This window comes from Rhinopithecus roxellana, chromosome 12 (assembly GCF_007565055.1).
Source record: "Rhinopithecus roxellana isolate Shanxi Qingling chromosome 12, ASM756505v1, whole genome shotgun sequence".
In the NCBI taxonomy this organism is placed as follows: Eukaryota; Metazoa; Chordata; class Mammalia; order Primates; family Cercopithecidae; genus Rhinopithecus; species Rhinopithecus roxellana.
Window position 1 is genome coordinate 88,830,377 of NC_044560.1, and position 26,711 is coordinate 88,857,087.

At 48.9% G+C, this 26,711-nt stretch overlaps 1 protein-coding gene and 1 pseudogene across 1 annotated transcript in view; one reads left to right on the plus strand and one right to left on the minus strand.

Annotated features, from left to right (window-relative positions):
• The window catches only part of EPHA10 (EPH receptor A10), a 49,871-nt gene extending 38,038 nt beyond the window's left edge, over positions 1-11,833 (minus strand). Inside the window, exons 1-4 of the mRNA XM_030941638.1 lie at positions 11,674-11,833; positions 9,503-9,567; positions 8,110-8,788; positions 900-1,055 (exon numbers count right to left, since the gene is read on the minus strand). Coding sequence (XP_030797498.1) covers positions 900-1,055; positions 8,110-8,788; positions 9,503-9,567; positions 11,674-11,779 — 1,006 coding nt within the window. The 5' untranslated portion in view covers positions 11,780-11,833. The remainder of the gene's footprint in view (positions 1-899; positions 1,056-8,109; positions 8,789-9,502; positions 9,568-11,673) is intronic.
• A 1,319-nt stretch (positions 11,834-13,152) lies between these two features.
• LOC104653648 lies at positions 13,153-25,644 on the plus strand (annotated as a pseudogene).
• The last annotated feature ends 1,067 nt before the right edge of the window (positions 25,645-26,711 follow it).

Sequence of the window (26,711 nt, forward strand, 5' to 3'; positions counted from 1 at the left end):
CGGAATGCACGAGGGGGGCGGGGGCTGGTCCACCCTCCGTGAGGCAGGAGAAGCAGGGGCCCGAGGGTCAGTCGGGGAGGAGGGAACGGGGCCGTTCATCAAGGGACTGGGTGGATGAGGGGGGACGGGAGGGACAGTGGCGTGGGGTCTGTCAGGGAAGAGGGTAGAAGGGACGACCAGTGAAGGAACAGGGATGGATGAGCGGCAATGGGCCGTGGGGGCCAGTGGGTAAGGGGGATAGGACAGGGGTGAGGGGTCTGGGGTGGGGGGAATGGGGGCGTGGGTTCAGTCAAGGACATTGGAACAGACATGATCAGTCAGGGAGGGGTCGAGGGCGGATGAGCCCAGGGCGAGCGGGAGCACGGGCGAGCGGGAGCACGGGCGAGCGGGAGCACGGGCGAGCGGGAGCAGGGGCTCGCCCCTCCCCCAGGGAAGGGTCAGGTATGGGGGCGTGGGAGCCCTTGGGAGGTTGGAATGTGAGAGTGGTGGGGCGGTTGGTGAGGATTTGGGAGGAGGTTAGAGAGGAGCTGAGAATGGGAACATGGGGACCAAGAACCGATGGTGCGAAGGAAGGTCAGGAGCCCCCCTTTCGGCTGGAGGGTAGGCAGGTTGAGGAGAGGGCAGCAGAGGGGCGCTCTCCTCAGTGATCCACCAGGCATCCTAACCCCATCCTCCGTCTGGACTCTCGCAGTTGTTCTGGTTCTTCTTATCAAAGGCCCTGGTCCCTAGGGCGCGCCCAGGCTCCACTCCCCATACCCCGCCTTCTGGGCGCTGGCCGCCATGTCTGCCCTCGTGGGCCCCAGTGCGGAACCCCTGCCTTCACCACCGCCTGGGTCAGGCCTTCCTCCTTGGCCATCCCCCACCCACCCTTCGCAGTGCAGCCTGGAGGGGGGACTCACGGGTGCAGGAAGCAGAGGGCGGGTCGGTGGGCGAGCGAGCATAGCTGTCCTGGCACACGCAGAAGGTGGAGGCGTTTTCCAGGGCCCGGCTGTGCTCTGGGCACGGTGAGCAGAGGGGCCGCCGCGGGGACACCTTGTAAAACCCTGGGGGACAGGCTGCAGGGCATGGCTGGTGAGAAGAGGGGGCTCCTCCACAGTTTCTCCCCACTTTCCTGACTGGCCTGGTTAGAGCAGCGTTTATCTCCTCAAATTGCGATAGAAAAACAGGGAACTCAGCCACTCCAGTCAGCACCGCCCCGTGGATTGACTCCTGAACAACCCATTTCCTACCCTTAGAAAATGCTCAGTGTGTTCGGAATACTTTGAAACATTTCACTTTCAGCCGGTCGCGGTGGTCACTCCTGTATTCCCAGCGCTTTGGAAGGCCAAAGCTGGAGGATCACTTGAGGCCAGGAGTTGGAGACCAGCCTGGACAACATGGCCAAACCCCGTCTCTATGTTTTATTTTTTAAATTACGTCTATTAATTCATTGAATCCTCACAACCATCTGTGAGGTTATATACTTTATCCTCTTTTTATTTTATTTATTTATTTATTTTTGAGTCTCCTTCTATCACCCAGGCTGGAGTTCAGTGGCCGGATCTCTGCTCACTGCAACCTCCACCTCCCAGGTTTAAGCGATTCTTCTGCCTCAGCCTCCTGAGTAGCTGGGATTACAAGCGTGCACCACCATGCCTGGCTACATTTTTTTGTATTTTTAGCAGAGATGGAGTTTCACCATGCTGACCAGGCTGATCTCCAACTTCTGGCCTCAAGCTATCTGCCCACCTTGGCCTCCCAAAATGTTGAAATTGCAGGTATGAGCCACTCTGCCTGGCCCTTTATCCCCTTTTAAAAATGAGGGAGCTAAGGCTAGGAGAGGTGAAGTTGCCTACAGCTACTGTCCCACAGCCTGTGGGATTCCAACCCAAGCCCACATCACACCACCCTCAGGACCACTGGAAGAAAATGAGTCAAATTCTGCAGTCCTGCTGTGAGGAAGAGAGGGGAGGAGAGGTGCCCCAAGAGACAAACACAGGGACAAACACACAAGCACGCATGCACACGCGCGCGCACACACACACACACACCCTCCCACCACCACAGTTAGTGCGTCATAAATTCCCAACTGGAAGTAAAGCCAACCAGGTGGAGGGTGGTGGGTGAAGAGAGAAGGGCCAGTGAAAGTTCCCTGGACCGTGAGTCAGACCTAGTTCCAGTCTTGACACCTACTCAGTTTGCTTCTCTCACTTCTCAGAACACAGGTTGTTAAGATCACAAGTGTTTCTACCTGAACAACCTGGGTTTGTAGCTGAGTCACACCACTTATTTGCTGTGTGGCCTTGAGCACATCAGTTGACCCCTCTGAGCCTTGTGTTGAGTACCTACCTCAAAAAGGTTGTTGGAGGATTGAGATAAAACATGTCAACTACCTAGCCCAGTACCAACCACATTTTCACAATAATGGTAGTAATTACTGTTCCTCCCCCACAGGCCTTAAGTGATAACTGCTAAACACCCACTTGAAAAAAATTTCTCACCAGCTGGGCCAGGTGGCTCCCGGCCCTACCTCTCAGAGCTTGGGTGGTCCTCACCTTGTTCCCTGGCCCTGTCCTCTAGTCTAGCTGGCTGCTCTCCAGCTCCAAGAAGACGCAGTACAACAGAAAGGGTGCAGGCTAGCCCTTGGGAAGAACTTTCAGCCTGTGTGGCAGAAGAGGGGAGGGGACTAGGATTTCCACTGTCTGGAAGGCATAGGTTTGAGAGGGTCCATCTTGCTCAGAGTTCTGGGCAACACAACTCTGGGGAGGGGCTTGGCAGCCCAGGAGCCTTCAGAAGCCTCCTCTGCCTGCAGAACAGAGCATGGACTAACTATCCCCGTGGTCTGGTGGGCAGCAGAGACCCAGGCTGGGACTTGGAAAGCTTGGGTTCTAGTGTTGACTAGGCCACTCCTTGTGCCTCTCTGGCCTCAAGAAAGCATTGGTCCAATAGGAATAACAACCATGCCCTGCCCACCTCTGTTGTGAAATAGGAGAGCAAGTGAGAGCCTAGATAAATGATCTGTTCACAGGGTTTCACAGCAAAAGGAGAAGAATGCTGGAGGCTCCCTCCCCACAAGTGTATGAGGGTAGCTGCTGTCCTAGAGGTGGGTGGGCCCATCAGTGACCACAGTGGTATCTCTGCTGTGTGAGGCTCTGCTTAGAAGGAGTTTGTGCTGAAGAGCAGATTCAGGGATTCCTGACTGCCAACCCCTCCCTCTCTTCAAGGTCAGAACTTCAGAGATAATGTAGCTCAGCTCCCACTGGCCTGGTCCTCCAGCAGCTTCCCCAGCTGTAGCCACAGTCTTTGTCACATACTTTATCATGAGGCACTCACCCGCTTCTGAGGCTGCCTTTGTTGAACAATGCTGGCAGAAAGTGCCTCTTAGGATGAGCCCGCATTAGCTTCCCTGTCTGTAATGCCCCTTGTGCCACCCCATCACAGGGGCTCATTGTGCCCTATGGAGCCTTAGACAACATATCTGCTTGGGTCTCTTGGCTCCAAGGCAATCCCACTGAGATGTTTTCTGTTTGTTTGTTTGTTTGTTTGTGGCAGGGTCTTGCTCTGTTGCCCAGACTGGAGTGCAGTGGCACAATCATAGCTCACTACAGCCCCCACCTCCTGGGGCCAAGCAATCCTCCCACCACAGCCTCCCAAGTAGCTGGAACCACAGGCAAGCTGTGCCACCATGCCTGGCTAATTTTTTTGTGTGTAGAGATGGGGTCTCCCTGTGTTGCCCAGGCTGATCTTGAACTCCTGGCTCAAGCGATCCTCCTGCCTTGGGCTCCCAAATTGCTGGGATTACAGGTGTGAGCCACTGCACCTGGCCCTAGCAGAGAATTAAGATACTGGTTACATGCCCTGATTTTTTCCCCCAAAGGAAACCTCAGTTCTTTCACTAATTTCTCTAGTGGCTAACAGAGGGAGAACAAAAGTCAAGGTCACTAAAGAGAAAAAGTGGAAAAGAACTTCTTAGCTCTATTTCCCCCTTATCCATCTACTTTTTGAGGGGAGCCCATGTTAGCTGCAGAAGGCACTTGGAAGGCCTTAACTTTCTAAATACAAATCCAATCATTTCTCTTCCCTTTCTAATATCCTCCAACAGCACCCCACTGCCAACCACTCTACCCATGGTACACTGAGCTCGTCCTTTCACATCTCTGGGTCTTGTTCTATAACTCCTTATATCCCTTTTCTCCTGGCAAACTTCTATACTTCTCCAAACCCCAGTTCAAATAACATCTCCCTTGTGAAGCTTTCCTTGGCATTGTCCCCAGCTCCCCACTCCCCAAGGCAGAGCTGAGGCCATTACAAGTGGCCTTTTTCTGATCTCATCAGACATGGATTGGGTTCCTGAGTCTCTTTGTCTCTCTCTCTCTTTCTCCCTCATTTCCCAGAGAAACCTCCTCCTCTCACTCCTGATTCATTCATTCAGCAAATAGTTTTTAGCATCTATTAGGTAGGCTCTATAGATACACAGCAATGAATAAAACAGACAAGGACCTTACTGTCCATTTGTACAGATGCCCTCTGTCCCACCTTATAGGGAGAAGGGAAGCCATCAGTCGGTAATTCCCTCAACATCTGCCCATCAAAACACACAAATGCCCCCATCCACAACCATCTCCTGTCTCCTCCTCCCTTCCAGTCCTAGAGGAGGGAATGAGCCACCTCCTGTTGAAGGCCAGCCCTTCTGTCTCCACCCTGGATCTCTCCCTTTAACCTCATCAAAGACTACATTCCATCAGTCGTCTCCCCTCTTGGTAGTGAAGCAGTAAAAAGTGGCCCATTTTGGGTGCAGGCAATAAGAGCACAAACTAAAGAGTATGTAAAAACAATAACAAAACTGACTAAAATCTGGCCTGCTTTTTGTTAGCAACATGCATCAGCAATTCTAGCCCACATCAGTAATAAAATACTCCTGTCTCCTGGGACTGGGATGGGGATATGCCCATATACACACTTGGTACCCCAGTGGCTCTTTGTCCTTCAGCATATAAACAAGTCTCTCCCATCTATAATAAAAATCCTCTCTCAACCCAATGTTCTCCTCGAGATATGTCCTCTTCTCCTAATTCAAATCCAGGCTTCTAGACTCCCTGACTCAAGCTCTTCAACTTCTTTATCCCTCAGTCTACTGCAACCTGGTCTCTCTGTCCATCACTCAGCTGCAATTGCTCTCACCAAGGCCACCAACTGGGCACTTTCTAACCCTCAACTTACCTGACTGCTTCCCAACTCTGTAGGCCATTCCTTCCTGGACACCTCTATCTCTCTTGGCTGTCATAATATCACACTCTCCTGGTTCTCCTCCATACTCTGGCCACTCCCTCTTAGCCTTTTTAATGGGCTCTGTATTTTCTACCTGTCCTTAATATTGCTATTCTGTGAGTCTTCATTGTTGGCCCTCTTGGCTTCTTACCCCACACATTCTGCCTGGTCTGTCCCAACCACACCCACAGCTTCAAGTACTGTCTCTTGCTGAGCTCCAGACCCATTTTCTAGCTACCTCCACTGGAATGCACCATGGACATCATAAATATGATGTGTCTATCCGTGTCCTGTGTTCTGTACCCCAGTGAATTATCCCTCTCTCCATTCAATCCCCAGTAGCATGTAAGTCAAAGTGGACTCCTTTCTTCTCCTGTAACACATGGTTACTAAGTGCTGTGGCTGCTAACTCATGATCCCATCTATCCTCATCTCTCAGTGATCTCTGCTACTATCTTAGTTCAGCCCCTGTGCTCTTTCTTCTGCACTATTGCACCATCTTCCTTCTTCATCTTCTGGCTCCTAATCATTCCCTCTTCAATCCTTTCTTTGCAATTGCAGCTTGAGTGATATTTTGAAAATACAAATCTGAGCATGTCATATCCCTGCTTCAAATCCTCCCCATTGGCCTAAAGCATAAAGTCTAAGCTCTTTATCCCAACATTCAAGGCCCTTCATGATTTCCCCCTGCTCCTCTCATCCCCAACACTTCACTCCCATACCCCCACATGCCCTCTGCTCTAACCACATTTAGTTACATAGGCCCAGGCATGCTGTGTTCCTTCCTGCCTCCATGCTTCTGCATGCAATTCCTAAGCTCAGAATGCTCTAGGCTGTCTGGGAAAAAGGACCTTCTCACCTTTCCTGGGAAGTCTTCTCCGGGAAGCCTTCTCCATGCTTAGAATTAGGTTCTCCTGTCCATGCTTCCTTAGCTCTCTGTTTATGTGTCACACCCTGTAGTAACCACTTTTTCACCCAATGCATTTTCACCGAACACCTACCATATGGCTTATCCTGTTATGGATGCTGGGGCTGCTGACACTAGTAAGACCCAATGCCTGAGCTCAAGAAGTTCCTAAACTAGTGTGTGGTCCTTGTAGTCCCACCAACTCAGGAGGCTGAGGCAGAAGGAATGCTTGAACCCAAGAACTCAAGGCTGTAATGCACTATGATCATGCCTATGAATAGCTGCTACACTCAAGCCCAGGCAACATAGACAGACCCCCATCTCTAAAAAAATAAAAGAAGGTCTTAATCTAGTGGTGAAAACACACATAAGTAGATCACTGCATACCATGGGGTAAGTACAGAAATAGTTTTCAGTGAATACTGGAGAGTACAGAGGTGGATCCTAACTATATCTGGAGAGCTCAGGAAGGTTCATGCCTCCCAGTCTTTCGCTAAATTACAATTTCTGCAGGGAGGAGATGGTGGCATTCATCTATATACATATAATAAGCCCTCAATAAATGCAGCTGGCACATCCTCAATTCATATTGGATGGATGATTGAACAAAGGGATGAGAGCAAATTTAGTCACTTCCTCCTGTCTTCCCACCACTCTGTGTATCCCTCTGTTATAGCATATATTTACCCTCTTGTGATTTTTTAATTTTTGCATCTCTCCATCTAGACTGTGAGCTTCTTGAGAGCTGGGACTACGTCTGACTCATTTCTGTTTCCCTGGCACCCAGAAAAGGACATGGTTTAGAAAAAGCATACCTTGATCTTTCTATATTAAGTATACACATTCATAACCCCATCCTCACCCTCTGTGTCCAAAGCCACAGGCCGGAGAGAGAATGAGAGGTCTGTTCCTAATGCCCCCACCAGCCTAAGAACCCAGCAAAACCCTCAACATGAAGGATCTCCCCCAGGGAGCACACTGATTGTAGTTCAGAGAGTGGGATATGATCTTAGTAACCATCTAGTGCAACCTCCCAATCCCTCTCTCCAGCATAAAAATCCCCCCGCCAGTCTCTAACTTCCAAGTATGTGGTCCGTGACTGGGATAGTCCTCTCTGTGCGCTACTAATCCCACTAGTCTGAAGCTTGGGCTGCTGTAGAGTTCTTCCTTATGCACAGGGGAGACCGCATGGTGTCATACAAAGAATATGAGAGTTGGGCAAGCCTGAATTCAAATCCTAGCTCCCCATTTCCTAACTTTGCAAGTGAGGTACTGATCTCTCTGAGGCTCTGTTTCTTCATCTGTGAAACAGAGATAAGAATTACTTCCTCGGCCGGGCACAGTGGCTCACGCCTGTAATCCCTGCACTCTGGGAGGCCTAGGTAGGTGGATCACTTGAGGTCAGGAGTTTGAGACCAGCCTGGCCAACATGGTGAAACCCCGTCTCTACTAAAAATACAAAAATTAGCTGGGCATGGTGATGTATGCCTGTAATCCCAGCTACTCAGGAGGCTGAGGCAGGAGAATTGCTTGAACCCAGGAGGTGAAAGTTGCAGTTAGCTGAGATCAGGCCAGTGCACTCCAGCCTGGGTGACAGAGCAAGAGAGACTCCGTATCAAAAAAAAAAAAAAAAAAAAAAAAAAAAAAAAAAAAAAAGACTTCCTTTATTGCCATGAAAATAAATAAAGGAGAAGGCCTGTGTGAGGTGCCTAAGACATAGGTCCCTAATGCCTCCTTAGCTAGTCAATTTCACCTCCTAGTAAGTTCACTCATTGGCCCTGACTGGACCCACTGGAAACTCCACAAACTTCAGGGCTTTCCTTGCGCTCCAGAGTCCAAGGCTTCTCCACTGCATCCCGACCCCACCCCCGCCTCTCCTCATCTAGGGCACACTCTCTCTCAATTGCCACCTACGCTTTACACTCCCACCCCACGGCCCCCAACCAGCTGGATACCTTCGCAGATGTCACCACGCTCCTGGAATCCCGCGCTGCAGCTGCAGCGGCCCACAGGCACCAGCCACTCGCCGTCAGCGCCGCAGTGCATGCGTGGGGGGCTGCCAGGCTCCCCTTCCGAGTGCGCCACGCACGTTCCGGCCACTTCCACCAGTGTGGAGAAGGCGCTCTCGGCTGCGGTGGCTGGGAACACGGCCAGGCCCCGCACAGTGGCACGGCACTGCTTGTAGTAGACGCGTACCGAGACAAGCGCCACGCATGCGCCCACGTCCTGAAAGGCCAGGTGGAAACCCCGCCGGCTGAGCGGGCCGATCTCGCGCACCTCTGTGTTCAGCTTCATCTTGCGCTCACCCAGGTCGCCCTGCGTGAAGCTCTCGTCCGCCGCGATCGTGTCGATTTTGCGGGGCCGGCTGCCGCCTAGGCGGGGACGCCCGCGGCCCAGGTCGGCCTCAGTTTCCAGGTAGTAGACGTTGAAGGTCTCCTTGCAGGTGCCCGCGGCGCCAGGGATGCTGCTGCAGTCACGGAGTGTGAACTGCAGCTCCACGAAGATGCGCTGCCCGCGGCCGCGGCTGATCCAGCCAGTCTGCAGCCAGTTGTCTTGGTTGGGCTCCAGCACATTGCACACTTGGTATGTGCGGATGGGACGGTCGTGTTCATCCACACCGCTGATCTCCTCCCACTGGGGACAAGAGTAAAGGGGTGGGCAGCCCAGAGCCAACTTGCTTCCAGGAGGTGGAGCGCTAGCAGTGACTCCTGACTTCTCTCTCACCACCATGCACACCCCGGAAATTGTAAGATGCAGCGCTGGGAGAAACTTTGGAAACAAATGATCCCAATCCTTATTTTTATAGATGGGGAAACTAAGGCTCCAGAGTGAGAGCGATCTGACCAGGTATGCACATCAAGTTAGTGGTGGAGCTAGGAATGGTGCCTGTAGTCTCCTGACTCTCCAACCAGTGCCCTTTGCACTCCACCAAGCTGCTGTTACAGCCCACATCATCCCAACCCTACCCCAAGTCTCCAAGCCTTTTTTAGGACTCCCAGTCTTGCTTGCTCTGTCAATCAATCAACAACATTGCTTGGAGGATCTACTACTATGTGCAAGCCACTGTCCTGTATTAGCTCCATCCAGATGCCAGGTTTCTGTTCCTAGACAGCCAGTTCTGTCCTCACTTATTCACTTTTTTTGTTGTTGTTGTTTTTTGTTTTTGACTGTTTAACTGGCTGAACACTCAACATTTTTTAATAGGCAACTCTGGCTTGAAGCCAGGGCTGCTGGAGACCACACACTCTGAGGAGCACTTTTGTCTGATGTAAACATTAGGAGCTGAGGAGACTGCGTCCTGGACCACCAGAGGATCCCTGGGACAGGGAGGGACACTTGTGCACTTACCCCATTACTCGGCAGTGCAGTCCAGCCCAGCTCGGCCTGGGAGGCTTTGGAATCCAGGAGGATGACTAAGGAGAGGGGAAGACAGAAATGTCAGAAATCGAGAAGGTCAGTTTAGCAAGAGAGTGGAATCCTTTGGTGAAGTCCCTGTAAATTTGCTGAGAGAATGCAAAATGTGACAAATGATATGGACAAGTTTTTCCCACTTCATAAAGCCCCAGGAGGGGGTGTGAATAGCTCAAATCCAGAGAGAGGTAGCCACAGTCAGTAGGGAAGGAGCTTGTATTCAATTCCTGGGGCTGCTGTAACAGATTACCACAAACACAGTGGCTTAAAACAACATATTGTTTTTCTGTTACAGTTCTGGAGGTCAGAAGCCCAAAGCCACTTTCACTGGTCTAGAGTCAAGGTGTCAGCAGGACTGTTTTCTTTTGGAGGCTCTGAGGGGAGAGTTCATGTCCTTACCATCTTCAGTGTCTGGTGGCCGCCTGTAGTCCCTGGCTTGTGGTCTCCTCCTCCATCTTCAAATCATATCACTTTAATCTCTGCCTCAGTCATCACACTGCCTTCTCCTCTGACTCTGACTCCTCCTGCACCCCTCATACAAGGACGATTGTGATTATTGGGCCCATCCAAATAATCTAAAACAATCTCTCCATCTCAAAAGATCATTAATCACATATGCAAAGTCCTTTTTGTCACTGAAGGTAACATTCACAGCTTCTAGGGATTAGGATATTGACATATTGGGGGTGGGGGTCATTATTCAGCCTTCTACAGGGTCCATGGCAAATACTCTAAGGTTGGCTCTCAGATTGGGGTGGGAGTCAGTAACTCTCCCCAGCCTTCTTAGGTTCCCAGAGTTATAACTAAGTGTCAGTTAGAGAGAGAGAGAAAGTGAGTAGTGAATGTATCAGGGGATTCCTGTATATACCCCCCAATCCACTCCCACTCAGGGGCTTTTCTGAGGTTGGTGGTCCCCAGGCATGAAGACTTGAACATTTTTAGTCTGACTCCCTGGGCCTCTGAGAAAACAATGTGGAGAGATACTGCTAACAGCTGGAGAAATAAAATATCTCTTCTCCTCAGCCAGCCCTTTTCCCAGGGGCTGTCACTTCCACTGCTTTTGAAAGAATGTCAGGGGTCCTTTTATGTATACATCTATGACTCTTCCTACCAGAGAAGCTTGGAGTCCCTTTATTCCCCCAGGAGGCATTGGATCAGCAGCCTGCAACCTCTCAACATGGATCACAGAAACTGGTTTGGACAGCAGAGCCCACAGACCAGAGACAGGAGGCCAGGACATCCCGCAGTCTTGGAAGATTACCCTCTGGAGCTTAAGCCAGGGGGTGGGCCATCAAGGTGAGGGCCTCTCCAGAGGCATCAGCGACTGTGGGCAGGACCGCCGACAGCTTTCCGAGATCCGCGCAACTGACAGCACATCGGAATTGCATACTGAAAGGCATCAGCCGTCCAGGGCCCCGACCAACCCCGCGGTCAACGCCTCAGATTCCAGCTCCTCCGGATTCTGCACCTGGATATGACGCCTCTGGATTCAACTGAGCGTATAGCTCCCCCAAATGCACAATCAGAGGCAAGACGCGGACCACAGTATCGCCGACAGCCTCAAACCCGGCAACACGGAGCGCGCCCGGTAGACTACGCTCAGAATTCAGCACTGCGGACAGTTCCATGATTGCACGTCGGGCAGCGCCCGGACCCAGCCCCCTCGACCAGCATTCCACCTCATGCTGGCCACACTGCGGTCTCCTAGCCCCTGTGGTCCGGGCTCCACCCGGTCTTTCCATATTCCGAGCTCACCTCCGCATCTCCCTGTCTCCACTCTTCATCTCCCCGCCCCCGCAACTCCCACCTCCAATCACTCAGCTTGTCCGTCTCACCCGCCGCTGGACCTCTGCCTCTGGCTCCCGCGGTTCCTGGTCTCTTTCTTCCCCAACCTCCCGGGTCTCCAGCCCCCAAGCTCCTCAGCGCCCCTCTCATCGCTATTGCTTGGCCACATTTTTCTCTATCTCTCCAGTTCTTTGCTGCCTGCTTGCTTCAAGCCCCAGTACAGACTCTAGTCTCTCCAATGACTCCTTCCCGCAGAACCCCCGTCCCCAACCCCCTATCTTTTGGCATGCCAGGCTCCGAGCAGAGCCCACCAGTCTTCTCACCTTCCTCGGCGGTCCCAGGCCGCCAGGGTCCCAAAAGCAGCGCGAGACAGAGCGGCATCCGGCAGAGGAACAGGTGCAGCGGGTGTGGACCGGCGCAGGTCTCCATGGTCCGCAGACCGAGCTGTCAGTGCAGCCGCGGCTCAAGCCGCGCCAGCCTAGCACCGCTGAGCAGTGCCCCCAGACCCCAGCGCCAGCTGGGGGCGGGGTCTCGCCGCTCGCCATCATCCATGGGGACCAATCACTAGGCACCGCCGCGGGATGCCCACCAATCCCCGCCAGCAGAGGGTGGGAAGGTGGAGTTTCATAGGCCAGGGGCGGAACACCCAACTGGTGGGGAAAGAAAGGGGTCCCGCAGATCCCCAAACCGTGGGGGGTGGGGCAGCCGTGGGAGCTGGCGGGGCTTCTGAGCGAGGGGGATGAGCTGGCGTCGGTGGCCCAGAGCGCTAAACCTTAGCTCCTCATTCCTGAGAAGTAGGCAGGCAACGTGGGCTTGGCTTAAAGAGGGGCGACCCTCGGGGAGGCAGCGACACTTGCAGCCTCTGAGCTAGTCTGGAAGCTCCCTTGTTCCCAGGACTTGCGGGGTTTTGAAGCTTTATGTTCTGACCCCAAGCTCTGGAGAGCTCTCCTATCTCCCTGCCCTAGGTCTGTTCCTGTGTCCGAGGCTCCTGGTGTCTCCTGGCTCATCCCTCCCTTTTCTCTTCCCGCCCTCATCACACACACACACACACACACACACACACACACACACACACACGCACACAGCGGCAGGAAGGAGGGGCCGAACCCGAACCCGGGAGCTGCTCGGGAAAGGAGAGCAAAGTGAGGGACGGGGTCCCGCCCTACCAGCGCGCTGCCGAGGCTGGGAAACCATGTGGACGCTGGGATGGGGGCGGTGGTGGTTTTGCATGAACGATCTGTTCCTCAGGTTCTTGCTCCTGCTGTCAAGACATAAGCAGCACACCTCACAACCACCCCTGTCCTCAGTCTGCTCAGAGTCGGGAGTTCCCCTCTTTGATCACCCCACTCCGCCCATCCCAGGGGACTACTGAACAGCACAGCCGCCAGGAATCGGAGATTCCTGCAAGAGAGGCGGAGCAATCCTGGAAGAGTTCAGCCGGCGCTGAAGAAGCCGCAAGAAAACGTGGAACACGACCTCTGTCTAGTGAAGGTCATTTATGTGCAAGCTGAGGGTTTAACACTTTGGTGGTGGGAAGGGCTGGGGCCCTCCAGGACGAGGGAGGCGGCTACTGAGCGCCACCATCTGGGCTGAACTTGAGGGGAGAAAGCTCCACCCACCTCGTGGCTTTTCAGAGCTCTTTTCTTGGGGGACCCACCCCCTCTCTATTTGGAAGCGAACATAGCCTAAGAAGCCTCGAGAGTGAATGTGAATCCTGTGACTACTTGGCCCCTGCGGTCTGAGTGTCTGTGCTTTTGCATATATGTATCCCTCACCTCTCCACCCAGCCCTCACTGGGCGCCATGCTCTGTGCTGCAGATGCCCTGGTGAACCACGCTGTCTCTGCCACAGTCCATACCTCTTTGAACACCGAGTGTAAGGAGGATTCCTGGCATCGTAGATCACTGGCCATTTACAACCTGCTTTCATGTGCCATTTCTGCGTGTGTTCGTGTGTATGTGTGTAAATGCACACGTGCTCACTCAGACATACTTGCTGGACAGTAGCAATAGGAGGAGTAGGTGGAAGGAATTGGTCTTCTTTACCTGCAGAAAGAAAGGTCATCAGGAGAGGCTGTGGCTTGGACACTACGGGAGACAAGCCCGCTGAGGAAGCAGAAGGAGGTGTGGCATCCCTCCAGTCCTTGGATGCAGGCGGAACCTCTAAAACCAGACCTACCTGAGGAAGGGTTCTCACACTGCCACCTCCTTTCCATCTTCATTCTCCTCACGCTCGATTTCTCCCCTCCCCCTCCCTCCAGCTCTGGGAGATGGTATTTTTAGAAGCTGCTTAGAGACCCGGGACTCCTTTCATTTCAAAATGAGTCCTCACTCCACCATCGCTCACTCCTCTTTAGAACGGGGTTCCATCCCCTTAGCAGGCTCTAAGGCACCAGTCATGGTTTCTTACTGAAGCTCCAGGGACTTCAACCCAGAGGTTCTGACCCTAGGTGCTAAAACAAAATACAGACTTCCTCTGAACCTGACAAGGACCTTTCAGAAACCAAACAGATGGGGGAAATTATCCGGGAAAATCTACATAGGATGCTCTGGCAAACATCTGACTGTTGGAGTCTGGTTTCTACCCTCTTCCACCATACACAGCTTCAGGCATCTGGGGTAAATTTCCAGACGGAGACCCTAGGAATAGGGGGAAAGAAGAGGACGAAAAGTCTTGAAATAATCCTTCCCTTTCTTCCTCTGAGCAATTCATTTATAATAAAACCAGAATGGAGAAGCCTCAGTGAATGCAGATATGTGCAAATCAGCTGGATCTTAATAAGAGTTGCTCTAAGGCGAACCCCACTCTATCAGGAAGCTGCAGAGCAGACAGCTCAGTAAAATTCCGGAGGTCCTTAGAAGGAAAACAACCCATTGTTTATCGGGACCTTTAAGTGCTGGGGGCCAGTTAACTAATGGCTGGAGTTAGGTTCCTCCCAGGAATAGCAGTGGAGACTGGTGAAATTTGGGGGTGGGGGCAGAGAGAGGGTATCTGTCCCTGGCGTTGAACCCTCAGCCCTCCGGCCAGCTTTGGGCTTTCTGTCCATGGTGCTGAATCCAACAGAGTCTGGACACTCAGCTGGACCTGGGACTTCTCTGCTGCCATGTTCTGATACTTGGCAGGATCATAAAGGGTAAGTAGTTTTGCTTCATAATCTTAAAGATTTTCTCTGCTTAATTTTCAAAATTAGTAAATTAAATGCTTTATATTTCCTTTAGCTAAGAATATACAGTGGTGGCTCCTACTCTTCCAGCCTATAACCAAAATCCGACAATTCATGTCTTCAGGAGATAAACAGCCTTCACTCCCTTGCAGAAGAGTGGAGGGGCGGCCGGGCGCGGTGGCTCAAGCCTGTAATCCCAGCACTTTGGGAGGCCGAGACGGGCGGATCACAAGGTCAGGAGATCGAGACCATCCTGGCTAACCCGGTGAAACCCCGTCTCTACTAAAAAATATTTAAAAAACTAGCCGGGCAAGGTGGCGGGCGCTTGTAGTCCCAGCTACTCGGGAGGCTGAGGCAGGAGAATGGCGTAAACCCGGGAGGCGGAGCTTGCAGTGAGCTGAGATCTGGCCACTGCACTCCAGCCTGGGTGACAGAGCGAGACTCCGTCTCAAAAAAAAAAAAAAAAAAAAAAAAAAAAAAAAAAAAAGAGTGGAGGGGCATGGACCCACCCAGAAACATCTTGTTTTCTCTTTTGCTCCTCTCCGACTTCTACTGAAGTAGGCTGGAAGGGATACTTCTCTCTACTTCTACCTCACTATCTTCTAGGATCTTGGGGGAGGACACTTGATGTGGCTGAGCAACTTAATTAAGCACCCAAAATAATAAAAAGTGACCTTCCAGGGAGCAGATTTAATGTTACCACAACCTCCATCTCCAAGTTACTGAAAGTTACAAATCTAGATGCTGAAGATTTGACCTCTTCCTTTTGCACAGATACAGAAAGTATGCTGAGCCTGACTGGACAGAGAAGGTTATCTCCTCTATAAAGAAGTTTAAGATTGTGTCAGAGGAATCAGGGTCAAGTCCAACTCTCAGGAAGAAGGATGGGAAGAGGCAAAGAGCAGTGGGAGCTTTCTTGTTCAAATGGTCATCTTTTTTTTTTTTTTTTTTTGAGACAGTGTCTCACTCTGTTGCCCAGGCTGGAGTGCAATGGCCCGATCTCAGTTCACTGCAACCTCCACCTCCCAGGTTCAAGCGATTCTCCTGCCTCAGCCTCCCAAGTAGCTGGGACTACAGGTGCACACCACCACACCTGGCTAATTTTGTATTTTTAGTAGAGACAGGATTTTGCCATGTTGCCCAGGCTTGTCTCCTGACCTCAAGTGATTCACCTGCCTCAGCCTCCCAAAGTGCTGGGATTATAAGCGTGAGCCACCATGCCTGTCCTCAATGGTATTTTCTTGGATAAAGGAAGCATAAAGCATTTAATTTACTAATTTTGAAAATTAAGCAGAGAAAAACTTTAAGATTATGAAACACAACTACTTACCCTTTATGAGCCTCCACTTATTTCTTTGTAAAATAGGAACAAAAACACCTTTCAGAGTTATTGTGAGGTCAGAATATAATTTTTACATATGGCCCAGCTCTGTGCTTGGCACGTAGCTCTGGTATATATTATTATTCAACTCCATGGTTAATTAAGGTTAAAAAAAAAAAACAGAAGGAAAAAGGAAAAGAAGTCTGGGCATGGTGGCTCACACCTGTAACCCCAGCACTTTGGGAGGCCGAGGCGAGTGGATTATCTGAGGTCAGGAGTTCAAGACCGGTCTGGCCAACATGGTGAAACTCCATCTCTACTAAAAATGCAAAATAGCTGGATGTGGTGGTGTGTGCCTGTAGTCCTAGCTACTCGGGAGGCCGAGGCAGGAGAATTGTTTGAACTTGGGAGGCGGAGGTTGCAGTGAGCCAAGATCATGCCATTGCACTCCAGCCTGGGCAAAAAAGAGAGACACTCCATCTCAAAAAAAAAAAAAAAAAAAAAAAAAAAAGGAAAAGAAGGGATAAAGGAAGGTTAAGTGGTGAGGTAGGAAGACAGAAAGAGAGATATATATATATATATATATATATATATATATATATGTGTGTGTGTATATATATGTATATATATGTATATATGTGTGTGTATATATATATAATTAGAGAGAGAGAGAGAGTCGTAGAAGAAAAGACAGAATGAGAGAGAAAGAAAGAGACAGCTGGTTGAGATGAATGTGGCTAGAAAGCACAGGAGTCTGAAAGAAATGTGCTTGAAGAGACAGGGCAGGTTGGCTGGCCAGCTGCCAAGTGGCATCAGAGGTGACATTTACTTTGAATTCATCATGGTCCAGGCTTATGAACTTGACTTTAACAGCATTAAGAGAGAATCTATCTATTAGGGGATGGAAAGTAGATCCTACTAACCCAGCTCCTATCCTGCTATCTGAGCCAGAGAAACAATATATTAATTTATCATGAGAAATGGAACTGCCAAGGGGGCCAGAATGCTCACAATGGCATGTCCAGCACATTCTTTCCCTGTAGGAAAATATGCCCTGGAAGCCAATTTATGATGTGAAGACAGCTTTGAGAGTGGGAGGTGAGAGAGGTGAATGGTTTAAATATTTGATGGCATCAGGCTCTGATAGCCTTGTTCCTCCAAATCCCCAGAAGGGATAAACCTGCTATTGGCACCTGAGTAACTGTGTAGGGGCCAGGACTGGGACTGGAATATACAAACATGTGCTTCTCTGATTCTCTCTCTTTCTCTCTTTCTCCCTAATGCATATATACATAAACACACACACACACACACACACACACACACACATATATACACACACACACACATACACAGACATACATACATTTATGTATGTATTAGAGACAAGCACTCTGTTGCCCAGGCTGGAGTGCAGTGGTGCGATCATAGCTCACTGCAGCCTCAACGTCCTGGGCTCAAGCAATCCTCCAACCTCCTGGGTAGCTAGGACTACAGGCACGCACCACCATGCTCATAATTCTTTTTATTTTTTCTTTTGTAGAGACAGGGTATCACTATGATCCCCAGGCTGGTCTCAAAGTCCAGCCTAAAGTGATCCTCCTGCCCTGACCTCCTAAAGCATTGGGATTACAGGTGTGAACCACCATATCCAGCCTTCTGACTCTATATTTTTATTCTAGCTCTAATTCTGGAAGCAGCCCATTTTTAGATTGCAGCTCTTTTAAATTTAAATCACCAAAGTAATATAAAGTGATGAAAATTGTATAGGTAAACATATCCATCCTTTCCATTCCAGATAGTCCCTCTCTCAAATTTAAATCCTGTTAAAGACTGATATGTACAATTCCTGATATTTTCTACACACACACACAACTTTACAGAAAATTAATACATCTATTAGTATGGTAAACGCTGTTGATTATTTGCCCAATAGCTTTCCCCTTTCATATTTTATATTGCTGCCAGAGTCTCAGTTTTATGTGGATGTTCTTCTACTGTAGCTGTTTGCTAGCGAAAGATGATCCTCTCCCCAAGTTCAGGGATAAGTAAAGATTGCTATTTGCTAATCACTCCCATCCCATTCCATGTAGCATGTGATTACAACCCTGGCCTTCTGAATCAGAAATATAGGAAAAGTTTCACTCCTAACAAACAGAGATGGATGACAGGCAACATTCCGCTTCTTCTCTGGATGTCATGTCTGCATCTGACACCTGGAGCTGCTGCCTGCCATTACAAAATCATGAAGGGGGATATCTCAGCAATGGCAGTTAAGATTTTTCAGCTGTGTTTAACAGGAAACCAAATAAAACTGGCTTAAACAAAAATGAGATTTTATTGGTTGATATAACAGGATGGGAGTAGATCTGTGTAGAACAGTAAGATTTTGCATTGGAATTGTGGTAGAGTGCAAAATCACCAAACCTGGATACTCTAAAAAGGAATGTAATTGAAATCCTAGAACTGAAAAATATAATAGTTGAATTTAGCATAGTAGATGGAACTGATAGCAGGTTAGACACAGCTAACTCTAGGATTAATGATGTGGAATATAGTTTCAGCATAAAATATCCAGTATGGGAAGAGAGAAAAGAATTGAAAATACAGATAAGAGAGAAAGAGACATATGGGCCATGGCAAAAAGGCCTAAATACATGGAATTAGAGTCCTAGAAAGAGAAGAAAGAGAAAAACAGGAAAGAAGTACTATTTGAAAAGAGAGTATTTGAAAATTTTCCAAAATTGATGAAAGATATCAAGACACATACTCAAGAAGCATTATCAATCCCAAGCAGGATAAATGCAAAGAAAATTACCTCTTTTTTTTTTTTTTTTTTTTTTTTGACAGAGTCTCGCTCTGTCATCCAGGCTAGAGTGTAGTGGTGTGATCTCGGCTCACTGCAACCTCTGCCTCCTGAGTTCAAGCAATCCTCCTGCCTCAGCCTCCTGAGTGGCTGGGATTACAGGCACGTGTCACCACACCCAGCTAATTTTTGTATTTTTATTAGAGACAGGGTTTTGCCATGCTGGCCAGGTTGCTCTCAAACTCCTGACCTCAAGTGATCTGCCCACCTCGGCCTCCCAAAGTGCTGAGATTATAAGCATGAACCACCGCGCTCGACTGAAAACTATATTTAAGCACTTCATAATAGAACTGCTGAAAACCAAAGAAAAAATATTAAAAGCAATTAGAGAGAGAGACACACACATTACCTTCAAAGGAACAACATTAAGACTGACAATGGGCCGGGCGTGGTGGCTCACACCTGTAATCCCAGCCCTTTGGGAGGGGGAGGCGGGTGGATCACGAGGTCAGGACATCGAGACCGTGGTGAAACCCTGTCTCTACTAAAAATACAAAAACTTAGCCGAGTGTGGTGGCACATGCCTATAGTCCCAGTTACTCGGGAGGCTGAGGTAGGAGAATGGCGTGAACCCGGGAGGCGGAGTTTGCAGTGAGCTGAGATTGTGCCACTGCACTCCAGCCTGGGCGACAGAGCGAGACTCTGTCTCAAAAAAAAAAAAAAAAAAAAAAAAAAAAGACTGACAATGGCAGGGTGCGGTGGCTCACGCCTGTAATACCAGCACTTTGGGAGGCCGAGGTGGGTGGATCACCTAAGGTCAGGTGTTCAAGACCAGCCTGGCCAACATGGCGAAACCCCGTCTCTACTAAATATACAAAAATTAGCCAGGCGTGGTGGCACATGCCTGTAGTCCCACTTATTCGGGAGGATGAGGCAGGAGGATCATTTGAACCCGGGAAGCAGAGGTTGCAGTGAGCCACGAGTGCACCACTGCACTCCAGCCTGGGCGATAGAGTAAGACTCTGTCTTAAAAACAAACAAACAAATGAAACAACAATAACAACAACAACACCCCCCTCCACACACACACACACACACACACACACACAAAACTTCGGCCAGGCATGGTTGTTCATGCCTGTAATCCCAGCACTTTGGAAGGCCAAGGCAGAAGGATCAGTTGAGGCCAGGAGCTCAAGAGCAGCCTAGGCAAGACCCCATCTCTACAAAAAAATACAAAGATTAGCCAGGTATGATGGTGTGTACCTGTAGTCCTAGCTACTCAGGAAGTTGTAGTGGGGGATCACTTGACCCAGCAGGTTGAGGCTATGGTGAACTAGGATCGCACCACTGTACTCCAGCCTGGGCAACAGAGCAAGACTGTCTCAATTTTTTGAAAAAAGGGCTGAGGCCAGGCACAGTGGCTCATGCCTGTCATCTCAACACTTTGGGAGTCTGAGATAGGAGGATCACTTGAGCCCAGCAGTTTGAGACCAGCCTGGGCAACGTGGTGAAATCCCATCTCCACTAAAAATAGAAAAATTAGCCAGGCATAGAGGCATGCCCCTGTCATCCTAGCTACTCAGAAGGTTGAGGTGGGAGGAGAATCATTTGAGCCTGGGAGGTCAAGGCTGTAGTGAGCTGTGATCATGCCACTGCACTCCAGACTGGGAGACAGGACAAGATCTGTCTCGAAAATAAGCTAAAATGAAGTGAAAAGACTGACAACTGACTCTTTCATATAAATGATAAAATCCAGAAGATGATGGAATGGCATCTTTAAAGTGCTGAAAGATAGTATCAATCTAAAATGCTATACTCAGTGAAAATATTCTTCAAAAATGAAGGTAAAATAAGTATGTTTTATGACAGTCAAAATTCTTCACAGATCCACACTAAAGGCATATCAAAGGCGATTTTTAAAAAGAAACTCAAAAAGAATTACGAACACCCAGGAAAAATTAAGATCAAAAGGAAATAAATATGTGGGTAAAAATAAATGAACAATAACTGTATAAAGTGATAATGTCATGTGAAGTTCTAAATGCACATAGAATTAAAACACATCACAAAAACAGCACACAGTGTGGGAGCAGATAAATGGAGTTAAAGTATTTTAAGGTACTTGCATTGTCTATGAAGTGGTAAAAGAATTATTTATATTAAACTTTAGCAAGTCAAGGATGCATGCTGTAATTACTATGGTAATCATGGAAAAATAGTAACAAAAATATATTACTAACAAGCTAATGTAGAAACATTTGGAATAATAAAAATAATCAAAAAAGATTTAGAAGAGAGAAAAAAGGAACATCGAACATGTGGGAGAGATAGAATACGAATACTAGGATATCTTGAAACTCAGATGTATAAATAACTATTTTAAATATAAATGGACTGAATATTCCTTTTATTTATTTATTTTTAGATGGAGTCTTGCTCTGTCGCCCAGGTTAGAGTGCAATAGCATGATCTCCACTCACTGCAACCTCCATCTCCCAGATTCAAGCAATACTGTTTCCTTAGCCTCCTGACTAGCTGGGATTACAGTCACGCACTGCATCGCCCAGCTAATTTTTGTAATTTTTAGTAGAGACAGAGTTTCACCATGTTGTCCAGGCTGGTCTTGAACTCCTGACCTCATCATCTGTCCACCTCAGCCTCCCAAATTGCTGGGATTACAGGCGTAAGCCACCACACCCAGCCCCTAAATATTCCTATTTTAAAACAAAGATTGGGCCGGGTGCTGTAGCTCATGCCTGTAATCCCAGCACTCTGGGAGGCTGACGCAGGAGGGTCACTTGAGCCCAGGAGGTAGAGACCAGCCTGGACAATATGATGAAACCCCATCTCTGCAAAAGAATACAAAAACTAGCTGAGCATGGTGATGCACACCTGTGGCCCCAGCTACTTGAGAGGCTGAGGTAGGAAGATCATTTGAGCCTGGGAATTTGAGGCTGCAGTGAGCCTTGATTGCGACATTGCACTGCAGCCTGGGTGAGAGTGAGACCCTGTCTCAGAAACTAAAACCAAACCAAATAAAATAAAATAAAATAAAAACAAAGATAGTCAGATTGAGTTTCTAATTTATTATTTTTATTTTTTAGTATTAAAAATATTTCTTAGAGACAGGATCTTGTTCTGTTGCCCAGGCTGGAGTGCAGTGGTGCAATCATAGTTCACTGCAGCCTCAACCTCCTGGGCTCAAGCAGTCCTCCCACCTTAGCCTCCAAAATAGCTAGGACTACAGGCATGTGCCACTGCACCTGGCTAATTCTTAAAAAAAAAAAATTGTGGAGTCAGTCAGTGTCTTGCTATGTTGTCCAGGCTGCTCTCAAACTGCTGGCCTCAAGCAATCCTTCCGCCTCAGCCTTCCAAAGCACTGGGATTATAGGGGAGAGCCACCATGGCCAGCCCAGATTGGATTTTTGTTTTGGCTTTTTTGGGTTTTTTTTTTTTTTTTCTTTTGGATAAGGTCTCATTCTGTTACCCAGGCTGGAGTTCAGTGGCATGATCACAGCTCCCTGCAATCTCTGCCTCCTGGACTTGAGTGATCCTCACACCCCAGTCTCCTAAGTAGCTGGGACTACAGGCATATGCCATCATGCCCAGCTAATTTTTGTATTTTTCTTTTTTTGGTAGAGATGAGGTTTCACCATGTTGCCCAGACTGGTCTTGAGCTCCTGAGCTCAAGTGATCCACTTGCCTCAGCCTCCCAAAGTGCTGGGATTATAGGCATGAGCCACCATACCTGGCCCAGATTGGGTTTTAAACAGCAACTTTATACTGCTTTAAAAAACGTACACATAGCCAGGCACAGTGGCTCATGCCTGTAATCCCAGCACTTTGGGAAGCCAAGGTGGGCAGATCACCTGAGATCAGGAGTTCAAGACCAGCCTGACCAACATGCAGAAACCCCGTATCTACTAAAAATACAAAATTAGCCAAGCATGGTGGCATACGCCTGTAATCCCAGCTACTCGGCAGGTTGAGGCAGCAGAATCGCTTGAGCCCGGGGGAGGAGGTTGTGGTGAGCCAAGACCATGCCATTGCACTCCAGCCTGGGCAACAAGAGTGAAACTCCATCTCAAGAAAAGAAAGAAAAGAAATTTCCACATAAGGATACAGATATGTTAAAGCAAAGGTTGTAAACAAACAAACAAACATACAAACAGTATATAGTACAAACAGTAACTAAAAGAAAATCAGTATCACTAAACTATCACTGTAATTTTTTTTTTTTTTTTTTTTTTAGATAAAGTCTTGCTCTGTCTCGCAGGCTGGAGTGCAATGGCGTAACGTCGGTTCACTGCAACCTCCGCCTCTTGGATTCAAGTGATTCTCCAGCCTCAGCCTCCTGAGTAGCTGGGATTACAGGCAAGCACCACTATGCCTGGCTAATTTTGTATTTTTAGTAGAGATGGGATTTCATCGTGTTGGTCAGGCTGGTCTCGAACTCCCGACCTCAGGTGATCTGCCCACCTCAGCCTCCCAAAGTGTTGGGATTACAGGCGTGAGCCACTGCACCCAGCCTTTTTTTTTTTTTTTTTTTTTTTGAGACAGAGTCTTGCTCTGTCGCCCAGGCTGGAGTGCAGTGGTGCGATCTCAGGCTCACTGAGGAGTTGCTGCTGAATGATATCCACAAGCTGGAGCAGCTCAACCACCTGGCAGAGAAGTTCTAGCAGAAGATCTCCATCCATGAGGCCTGGACTCATGAGAAGGAAGCCAGGCTTAAGCAGCGGGACTATGAGATGGCCACCCTATCAGACATCAAAGCCCTCATCCACAACCACGAAGCCTTCGAAAGTGACCTGGCCATACACCAGGACTTTGTGGAGCTGATTGAGGCTCTAAGAGTGGAAAAAACTCAAACAATTTTTCCTCTGCTCTCACACAACCCAGAATGCTTCTGTGACCAAATGTGTGTGGGGTTTTCCCCACCCACCGAACAAGCAATCAAATCTGCAGCAGACACCAGCTGGTTGTCCTCCAGTTCAATTCTGACGGTTATCTACCTGGAGATAGTGTCAGATCCCACAGGGTAAGGGCTCAGTCCTACAAGACTGCCTCCACTTCAGATGCTAATCACAAGCCCAATTATTTTTGCCTGTGCTTCAGACCAACTGGCTATAAACTGGGGATCCTGCTACCCCCTACTTGGGTTCCATTAATTTGCTAGAGCAGCTCACAGAACTCAGAAAAACACTTTACTTACATTGGCTTGTTTATTACACAGGATATTACAAAGGATACAGATAAAGAGATGCACAGGGCAAGGTGTGGGAAAGGGGACTTGGGGCTTCCATGCCCTCTCTGGGGATGCCACTCTTCAGGAACCTCCATGTGTTCAGCTCTCCAGAAGCTCTGTGAACCCTGTCCTTCGAGGGTTTTATGGAGGCTTCACTATATAGGCATGATTAGTTAAATCAGTGGCTATTGCTGATCAACTTAATCTTCAGCCCCTCTTCCCTTCTCAGGGGTTGGGCAGTGGGGCTGAAATTCCCAACCCTCTAATTATGCCTTGGTCTCTCTGGTGGCCAGCCTCCATCCTGAAGCTCCCTAGGGGCTGCCAGTCATCCATCCACTCATCAGCATACAAAAAGACACGGTTTCGGAAATTCTAATGATTTTCTAGTCATCGTATGCCAGGAAGCAGGATCAAAGACCAAATAGATATTTCACAATATCATAGAGGACATTGCCCAGGAACTCAATGAGCTGGATTACTGTGACTCCCACGGCGCCAACGCCCAGTGCCGGAAGATTTACGAGCAGTGGGAAACCCTGTGCTCTCTGACCCACAGTCACAGGGAAGCTCTGGAGAAATTGAAGAAGCAGCTGGAGGCCACTGATTATCTGCACCTGGAGTATGCCAAGTGGGCAGCGCCTTCTACGACTGGATGGAGAGTGCTGTGGAGGAGCTCCAGCACATGTTCATCATCTACGCTACCGAGAAGATTGATCTCAGCCCACAGCCAAAAGTTGAACCTGCCAGATACTGATAGGGAGGCTATCCTGGCCACCCACAAGGAGGCCCAGAGGATCACAGAGAGCAAACATACCAAGCTGTCAGGCAGCAACCCCTACACCACTGTCACCTCCCCCGACCCCACCTAGATCAGCCACTCTCGGTGGGCAAAGGTGCAGCAGCTGGTGCCAAAGCAGGATTATGTCCTTCTGGAGGAGCAGAGCAAGCAGCAGTCCAACGAGCACCTCCACCACCAGTTCTCCAGCCAGGCCAATGTCATGGGAACCTGGATCCAAACCAAGATGGAGGAAATTGGGTACATCTCCATCAAGATGAAGGAGACCCCAGAGGACCAGCTAAACCTGAAGCAATATGAGCAAAGCATCATGGGCCACAAGCTGAACCTGGATCTACTGAAGCAGAGCACCAGCTCCTCCAGGAGGTCTTCATCTTCAACAACAAACATATCAGCTACATCGTGGAACACATCCGCATGGCTGGGAGCAGCTGCTCACCACCATTGGCTGCATCATCAGTGAGGTCAAGAACCAGATCCTCACCTGCAACACCAAGGGCACTGGCCAGGAGCAGATGCAAGAGTTTCAGGTGTCCGTCAGCCACACTGACAAGAGCCATGGCAGGGTGCTGGGGCCGAAGGAGGTCAAGGCCTGCTTCATCAGCTTGGGCTACAATGTGGAGAATAGCAGCAGAGCAATGCTGAGTTCAATTGTATCATGAGTGTGGTTGATCGCAACCATAGCAGCCTTGTGGCCTCCCAAGCCTTCATCAACTTCAGGTCTTGGGAGACCACCAACGTAGACACAGCCAGGTCATTACCTCCTTCAAGGTCCTGGCAGGGGTCAAGAACTTCATCACGGCTGAGGAGTTGCAGGGAGAGGTGTCTCTGACCAGGTCAAGTACTGAATTGCCCACCTGGCACCACAACAGGTCCCCAGTGCCTGGTGCCCTTGTCTACAAATCCTTTTCTATAGCTCTATACAACAAGAGTGACTATGAGCCCTCTGGTGAGACTTAGATCAAACATACCTTCCTCATGGCCTCTGGTAGGGGCTGGGAGGAGCCCTCTGTCCCCTTCCCATGATGTAGATCTCTACAGTCCCCATTCCTCTGAGTCTGTATCTTCGTGAAGCACTCTGTCAGTCCTTTTTGGGGGGTGAGTGGGGAAGGGCAGGTAGGCTCTCTTCTCTCTCTTTGTTGGTTGGCCAGGAGATTCTCTCCTACCTGCGTCCACACACACACATACAAGGTAGAGGTAAGCAAGACTCTCGAGGTTAGTGTTTCTGGTCTGGTAAATATACAAGGGGTCTTCATTCTTATTATTTGTTTATTTATTAAATTGAGAATGGGGTCTCACTATGTTGCCCAGACAGGTGAACTATCCTTTTGCCTCTGCTTTCCTGTGTGCTGGGATTACAGGCAAGAGCCACTGTGCCTGGCTAAGGGGTCTTCAAAAAGTTCATGGAACATGCATATTACAGGCCAGGTGCTGTGTCTGACATCTGTAATTCCAGCACTGTGGGAGGCTGGGGCAAGAGGATCATTTGAGCCCTGGAATTCAAGAACAGCCCAGGCAGCATAGTGAGACTTTGTCTCAGAAAAAAAAAAAAAAGAAAAAAGAAAAAGAGAAGGAGAGAGAGTGAGAGAAGAGACAGACAGACAGACAGACAGAAAGAAAGAAAGAAAGAAAGAAAGAAAGAAAGAAAGAAAGAAAGAAAGAGAGAGAGAAAGAGAAAGAAAGAAAGAAAGAGAGAGAGATAAAGAGAAAGAAAGAAAGAAAGAAAAGAAAGAAAGAAAGAAAGAAAGAAAGAAAGAAAGAAAGAAAGAAAGAAAGAAAGAAAGAAAGAAAGAAAGAAAGAGAAAGAGAGACAGAAAGAAAGAAAAACATTATCACATACTATGAAAAACTATCCGGGATTGCACCAAAATAAACTGGTACTAACCTGTTACAACATGTCTGAACAGGATCTACTTTGAGGCACTAAAAGGATAAGACATCAGTTTGAAAACAGCCCTTATCAGAGAGCGACATGAATTCTGTTAAAATTGAAGGAAGAACAAACCACATTTATGGTGAAGCTTGGG